Here is an 8,344-nt window from a genome sequence, read left to right on the forward strand (position 1 = left end):
GCTTTTGGTGGTGAGTGGTGACAAAGAATGGCCTTTTCTGATGAGGTTTGTGGGGTTTGTAGCTAAGTAGATCCTTGTGCCTGAGTTTAAACACTTTGTTTATGATGGGGGTTATAAAACTGTTTTGGTATCCACTGCGAAGAAGGTTTTCTCTGAAATTGTAATTCTAGCATAAAACCATTCATCTCTTGAACAAATGCGTCGGAGTCGGAGCGCACCACTGTAAACAACAAAACGGAAAACATGTTTGGGGTGGTTGGAAGAAGGGGGGAGGTAGCGCTTAGAGTCGGTTGGTTTGAGGTGGAGGTCTGTCTCAATGTTGTTATTGAGAAGGTGGATGGAGAGGTCGAGGAAAGCTGTAGACTTTCCGGGGTTGGAGTGTGTGAATTTGATGGTGTCATGGACGCTATTGATGTCCGAAAGAAATTGATGCGTTTGTTGAGAATTACCATCATGTAGGGCGATACTGTCGTCCATGTATCTCATGACCAAAACCGGTTGGTTGGGAAAGGGGGGGGGGCGATGTTTTTACGCCAAAATTCTGCCATAATAATGTTGGCATAGAAAGGAGCTACAGGTGTTCCCATGGCTGTTTCTGTGAGTTGAAGAAAATGTTGGTCGTTGAAGGAGAAGTTTAGTGTAAGGACTAGTTCCAGGAGTTGACAAATTTCTCTTATTTGACATGGGGTGTATGTGGAGAGGCTAGCGAGAGCAAAGCGGCAGGCTTCGACTCCCTCTTTGTGTGGGATGTTGTTGTACATGTCTACAATGTCAATGGTCAAAATGTTGGTGTTGTCTGTAATTTGCCTTTTTTTAATTCAGTGTTTTAATTTTTTAAAGGACATGTAAGTTGTCCTTGACCAATTGGTTGCCGCAGAAGTCATCATCATCTTCATAAACATAATCATAATATAATAATGATAATAAATAATGGTAATGTATATAACAATATTATGATACAACACACAAAACCAGTGTTTCCGTTTGTGGACAAAATACCAAACCAATGTGCCAGTGATTTGACCAAACACCAAACCAATATTCCAGTTTTTGGGTATAAAGATTTATCTCACATTTTATCTTATCTCTCTTTTCTCTTCATAACCATCAAACACAAAATTTCGTTTTTAGTCCAATTAAGATGGCTGCTTCGAGAATGCACAGGATGACTCTCCTGGTTTTGCTTCTGCTCGTATGTAACGATCTCGCCCTTGTGTCCAGCCGTCCGCAACAGAATCCGCGTCGTAACCACAGACCTGGCGCACGACGAAGTGGAAGCAATCGAGGTAAGACGAACTGAGTCAGCAGTTTTACACAAAAAGCGGATGGGCTTTTTGTGGGGGAGGGCGGGGTTGTTTGTTTTGTTTTGTTTTGTGCTGTTTTGTTTATTTTTTGTGTGGTTTAAGTATCCAAGCCGAGTTAGCAGTTCTGCTGAAAGGGCAGGGGGTTTTGGGTGTATATTTTATTCAAATTTTTCCTTGCTCTGTTTATCCAAAATTATCTGTTAGAATTTAGGATGCGTCTTTACTGAATGACATGACCTTGATATCACTCAAACGTCGACCTTCTGCTCTTCTGTTCACATTACTCTCGTCTCTCCTGTAATGCTTCCTCTTCTGTGTCGTCTATCCTTCTATACTCATCACCTTCCCCACTTCCCTCGTTTTCATAAACCCTGTTTCCTCCTCCTCCCTGCTCTCTTTCTTCACTCACAACTTCCCCTTCCCCAGCCCCCAATCCCCCCTCATTTTCCCTCTTTACATTCCAATAACAGTTCTTCCTGTTCTTTCCTTAGCTTCTTCCTCCATCCAATAATCTCTATCCCTCTTCATCCCTAAACGTTTGTCGCCCCATCACCCTTTCCCTTCCTTCTTCTCTCCTATCTTCTACATCTGCGTCTCACCCCCTTCCCCCACCCTATGCTGCTTCATTTTCTTTCCTCTTTCCTCTCCCCATCATCTATGCTCCCTATTTTTTCCTCTTCTTTCCGGTCCTCTCTATCCTCTTCCTCTCCGCATCCTCTCCCCCTCGCTTTTCCCCCTACCCTTGCTATGTTTCTCTCCCTTTTCTTTCCTCCTCCCTTATCCTACCGATTCCCCATTTCCTCCTCCCCGTCCATTTACCAATCCTTCTACCATCATCCCTTCTGTATAATAATCTCCCTCCCTCTTCTCCATCCTTCCCACCTCCTATCCCCGAAACTCAACCCCTCAAAACACAACCCCCCCCCCCCCCCCGACAAAAAAACCCAACAAAACACACACACACACACACACACACACACACACACACACACACACACACACACACACACACACACACACACACACACACACACAAACAAACAAAAACAAAAACAAAAACACATACACAAACAACAACGCAAAACAAACAAACCTAAACAACAGGGGCCTGTCAGTCAGACGAGTACATGTGTCAAAGAAACAACCGCTGTGTCCCCGAGGAGTGTACATCAGTCTGCGTTTGTTTGTTTGTTTACTTTTTAAAGTATGCACGTTTATATTTGTTATGATCCATGGTATTCTTGGGAAAGAATACAGCAGTGGTTTCCCCTTGCCTTCTGCTGGATTTTGCACTGTTTACTCCGCTAGCCCTTTTTACGCATGCTACGTATCCCATGGACAGCTGGAAAAATAAATGAAGAAGTCTTGGTTGAAGCAAATTGTAGAAGACAGCTTATGACGAATATAAGAAAGCGACCGGCAAATTTCTTCGGACTCACAATGCGGAAAGAAGCATGAGAGAATATTGTAACAACAGGCGAGTTTGATGGAAAGAGAGGCAGAGGCGACAGAGGGAAAAGATACTGGACAAGATGACAACATGGCTAGGAGCAGCATGAACAACAGGCACCATTGCTGCAACGCAAGACAGAGTGAAGTGGAGGTCCATGATCGCCCACGCCAGTCGGCAAGGCACCGGATGATGATGATGATTATATTTACAAACAATTGAATACGCCTACGTAAAGATACATACATACATACATACATACATACATACATACATACATACATACATACATACAGACAGACAGACAGACAGACAGACAGACAGACAGACAGACAGACAGACAGACAGACAGACAGATAGATAGATAGATAGATAGATAGATAGATAGATAGATAGATAAATAGATAGACAGATAGATAGATCGAAAACAAAAAAATGAATAGGTATTGTTGCCAGAAACTAAACTTACCAAATGTTGTAAGCAACAATTGCTAGAAAATAAAATAATGGGTAATTAATTAAGAAAATGTGAAACAATGAGATAAAGCAAAAATTGGTATACATAAACCCCACAGGAAAGGTATGTGTCACGACGCGGAGAAATGAGGCGCTCGTCATTTTTTGGGCATGTGACGTTATTGGCATCATCTGAAAGCTTATTCGTTTACTTTGCTTTCAATGAAATTAATGCCCATCTGTCTTGAATAGACATTGAGATATTTGCGATTGAAGGAGATGGGATCGCCTGGTTTCAGTAGTACAACTAGCGAGAAAATGACCGCCAAAGTTATGTAACTTCAACAGTTTGAGAGTTCTTGAAAACTGTAAAATGACATATTTATTTGTGACTTTAATCAATGTTTTCCTGTAAGATTCACATGGAGATTTTTTCATACGGACATAAAAGATGGTGAGCCAAAATATTTTTTTAAATTCTATAATAGTTGTCAAACTGGTTTTGGAAAACCTGGTTTTAGGATTTCATTATTTTGTCGAGCGTCTGATTCACCACGATGCCTCACGTATGCATGGTACAAAGAGTTGTAGGTTAAAAGCAGCTAATCAATAAGTTGGAAAAGAGACTGAATGGTTGAATAAAGCAATGAATGAATAAACACGAACGTAATTTGTGTGTGTACCAGGTGAAAGGCACGGTTTGACACATTTTGAAGAATTGCTTTTCACTGCCTTCTATGAAACAAAAAATAATTCACAATATAAACAGCTTACTTTTTAAATTTTAAGATAGCTTCAGTATTTTGTGAGATTTATTTAATATTGTCAGGTAGGGTATATAAGCCAACTGTGTCATTACACGGTAGAATCAGGCACTCGTCAATTTTTGGACAAGTGGACTTATTAGTCTCATTTTAAAACTTCTTCATTTCTTTTGTTTTTGGTGAAAAAAAAATATTCATTAACTTTTTTCGTGAAAGGAAGTCGAGATATTTGAGATTAAAGGAAGTTGAGGTCGCTTGGTTACAGGGGTAAAATTAGCGAGAATTTTGGCGAGTTCCAAAGAATGACAGTCCTTAGAAACTGCAAATGTACTTTTTTGTTCCTTAAATCAACATTTTTCAGTAAAATCCACACAGGAATGCGTTTTGTATAAGACCTTAAAGCTACTGAGTAAAACAGCAAAAATTCGATTTTTTAAAATTGCCAAACAGACCCAAAAAAATGCCAGTTTCTTTCAATTTCATTATTATGACAAGAGTCTAATTTCACCACGATGTTTCACATTTGAGATCATGTTGAATCCTAATGAATATCGATCGATCAGTCAACTGTGTTGTTTCTCTCCAAAACTCTTGAAACACTGTTTCTACTCAAAGTGCAATTTTTTAGCAGTTTCAAAGTGTCAGTAAACCATTTCTAAGCAACTCTCACTTCACGGTCAATTGGAGCTAGAATTTCGTAAAATTGACTTGGCTTTGTTCATGAAGTCTGGGAGGGTAGGCGTATTCGTGAAGCACCCCTACGTCCACTATGCGCACAACATACCACTCAAAAGAAAATAAGCTGACCTAAATGTGTCGTCGGTGGTCTAGTGGTTAGGCTACCGGACTCGTTTGTGCATGTGAGGTATCGGGTTCGGGTGTTCGAGCCGCGGGCCCGACGTTGTGTCCATGGGAAAGGCACTTAACACGAATTTCCTCACTTCACACAGGTGGGAATGGGTACCCGCCATAGACAGCGAAAGGTCTTGTCCGTATATAGTGTTTTGGCGCCTATATATGGCAGATTGCACTGTATGCTTCCCAGTCTGCTGGGGTAATTGTATAAATTGTGAAGCACATAGAGTTAGCTGTTGAGCAGGGATTTGTGATATGCAAATGCTATTATCTTTATTATTATTATTATTATTATTATTATTATTATTATTATTATTATGGATGTTACAGGGGTTGAGTTTTATGAATGAGTCGCAGAAATCGGAATCAATGACAATGCTAGAAATTTCGAAGAGTGGCTTTTTGGCTTTGCTTTGCTTATGAAGTGGAACATAGAGTCTAGTACACATGCGCAAAACTTGCCATCCCTCACTGTTTTGTTACACTCATGTCCTTTTCACGGAACGACGTAGATAACAAGCTGACTTAAATTTTAGTATGGAGTGTGTTTGTGAGAATGAGTCGTAGAATCCTTCAGCATGTAGGCTCTGTTGGATAATGTTATTACGCAAGATGACTTGTGTACAAAATCATCTCCAAAAATTCATTTTAGCCTAGAATAATATCGATAGATGATGGACACAGAATAATTTTTTAAGGGAACTCAATCGTTTAAAAATCGAGTTTTTGCCTTTATTGCCCTGTATCGAACTTGGAGCAAAAGCGTCTTACGGTATCTTTCACCAGAGGCGTCGGGTAGGTTGTATTGAGGGTGAGGTTTGCGTGGACCAAAAATTGAGATCACTCAGATATTATAAAGGATGCATAATGAAAGAAAAGACAGTGGCACACGCATATAAAATACTAAGCTAAAATATAAATATATTTAAAAACATTATAATCTTGTTAGCGGCAATACCCTATTTGAAACTAGGAAAATTGACTCACCTACGTACATGATTTTTGTCCTTCGGTTTATGTTGAGCAAATTTGGCGATGGCGTTTTTGGTTGAACGATGCATTCTTAATGATGAATCATTCATGATTAAAATATCTCTGTTGCTTTCCATTCATAACAGGATGCCAGAATGTTGCTGTATGATTTGGGCCCAGTCTCTTGACAGTGAGCTTAGCTTTACGTAATAAAGAACTAAAGCGAATTTCCACTAAGTGTTCTACATGATACAATGCGGCATTGAAGAATAAACTTTAAATTCCAATTTAAAACTACCTCGGTTCGTGCTCAATCTAAGCTTTGGCCTAGGGCCGCGAGGATGTGCAAAGTTGGTGTCAACAGTCAGTGGTACGATGCATAATTACGTACCACAGCCCAGTTTCAGCTCCTGAGGCTGATGATAGATCCATCTGTTCCTTTGTCTTTGCATTGACCCATGCAAGGTCAAGACCCTAGTGATATTAAGTCTGTGGGAACTTAAGGGCTGAAGGAAGACAAACTAATGCGATTTAGTTCTCCTGAAGAGAAGGAGCACGCGATAGGACTGGGCTGTAATCGTAGTAAATTGTAGGTGACCTATACACCATTCAGATCACTTTTCGATTTGTTATGCATCATAAGTTTTGTTAGGGTGTTCGTACAGTTTCGCTTTTATCTTAATAAATCATTATGTCTTATCACTTTAAAATAGTTGTGATATGTTTTTTGTAAATATTTTTGTCAGAGGAATAACTTTTGTTGAAGAGAACCAGGTGGGGCTGAAACTGCAAGATGCCGCCACTGACTTTCACCAGGCACACACACACACACAAACAAACACACACACACACACACACACACACACACACACACACACACACACACACAAACAAAACAAGTGGTTTACTGCACTCACAACTGCATATTGGTCAAATGAGCGCGCGCTCAGTTTTTAGTAGGAATTTTTTTTTTATTTATCCAGGGCGGCAGCCGAAGCTTACTCTTATCATTTTTAGGACTACCAAGGGATCTTTAAAATGCGCAACTTGCGCACAGGACCTCAGAGTTTCCCCCCTGTCCGAGAAAGCTAGGTGTTAGATCTTACATATCCAGAGATCAGGGGTGTGACTAAAAGACAGCAGTAAGAAGCCAGGAGTAACATTAGAGGCAGGAGCCCAGTTGAAGGGCAAAAGGGCAAAAGGGGGGGGGGGTGTAGGAAGTGGAGACGAAAGCAGACGACAGAACTTGGTTAGAGATCAGGTGAATGAATTTTAGAGAAGAGGATTTTCCGTCGATGTAAGGCTTCAAACCCGGGACCCATTGAATGAGAGGTGAACACCTCGCAGCTTGTTTCCATAGCACTATGACGGTCTCCGAATTTAACAGAAAGAAAAAAATTGAGGGAAATCGGATGTGTCCAGAGGATTTTTTTGACAGGATATCTGATCGACGCCAAGTAACATACAGCTAACATTTAACCAATTCCTGTCGAGCCAGCGAGACAATAACTGAATTGAAAGAAGTGGGACTGGATATCCCTAAAGAATATTTTCTATCAAGAATAAACAATAAAATGGTCTCGTATAATATAGTGTGAACAACCTTCTTACGAGTGCTGAAACGCAAAACGTTGGGTTCAAGGTTCCAGCAATAGCATTTGCTTGCTGACGATCTGAGAGTGAACATTAAAATTTACAGATCGTCAAAATGATTTTCGGCCATTTTTGACAATAAATATTAACCTTATTGCATCTATCGATGTAAAGTCGTGTGTTGGAACCCCGCCAAGAGCCCAACGCTGTGTCCTTGGGAAAGGCACTTTGCCAAACTTTTCCTCACTTCACCAAGGTGGAAAAAATACATGATATAGACAGTGAAAGATCTTGACTATTATTTTTTGAGCGCGTGAAATCTTGCACTGTACGCGTATACTTCCCGGTTGGCCGAAAATGATTCTAAGTGTTTTAGATCTGCTGGTTAATAATAGTTGTAAAACGCATGGACATGCTGTTGAGTGTGGAAATGCGATATATAGATGCAATAATTATTATTTTTATTATCATTATAATCATTATTATTACTATTATCATTATCATTATTATTATAATCATTATTATTGTCATTATTATTATCATTATATCATCATTATCATCATCATTATTATTAATATTATTATTATTATTATTATTATTATTAATAATAATAATATTATCGATATTATTATTGTCATTATTATTATCATCATTATTATATCATCATCACCACCTTTGTTATTATTATTATTATTAATACTATTATAAAATAAGGTCAGGTCACCCTTAGTGCTGCTACCAAAATGACAGTAGATGGTACTACCTGCAGCTGTTCCTACTGTCTTGTAGGTGCATACGGGAGAATGAAAGGTTAAGAGAGTAAACCCTAAAAAATCCGGAGGGAGGGCCCCTAAGGCAGTCGACATGGAGGAACGATCCGAACTGTCTTCTGGCAGCCCCTGCAGCTTTACTGGTTCCAAATGTATTGACCTCGTCTCTCCTTTGGACTA

General features: G+C 39.7%; 1 protein-coding gene across 2 annotated transcripts in view; it reads left to right on the forward strand.

Moving 5' to 3' along the window:
* The first annotated feature begins 1,095 nt into the window (after nt 1-1,095).
* Nucleotides 1,096-8,344, forward strand: part of LOC101845424 (low-density lipoprotein receptor-related protein 8) — an 18,495-nt gene continuing 11,246 nt past the window's right edge. The window contains exon 1 of one of the 2 annotated variants that reach the window (XM_005107369.3): nt 1,096-1,286. In XM_005107369.3, the coding sequence (XP_005107426.1) occupies nt 1,142-1,286 (145 nt within the window). In that variant the 5' untranslated portion in view covers nt 1,096-1,141. The remainder of the gene's footprint in view (nt 1,287-8,344) is intronic. The other variant, XM_035972167.1, reaches the window with a different exon arrangement.

Source organism: Aplysia californica, unplaced genomic scaffold, assembly GCF_000002075.1.
Source record: "Aplysia californica isolate F4 #8 unplaced genomic scaffold, AplCal3.0 scaffold00598, whole genome shotgun sequence".
NCBI lineage: Eukaryota > Metazoa > Mollusca > Gastropoda > Aplysiida > Aplysiidae > Aplysia > Aplysia californica.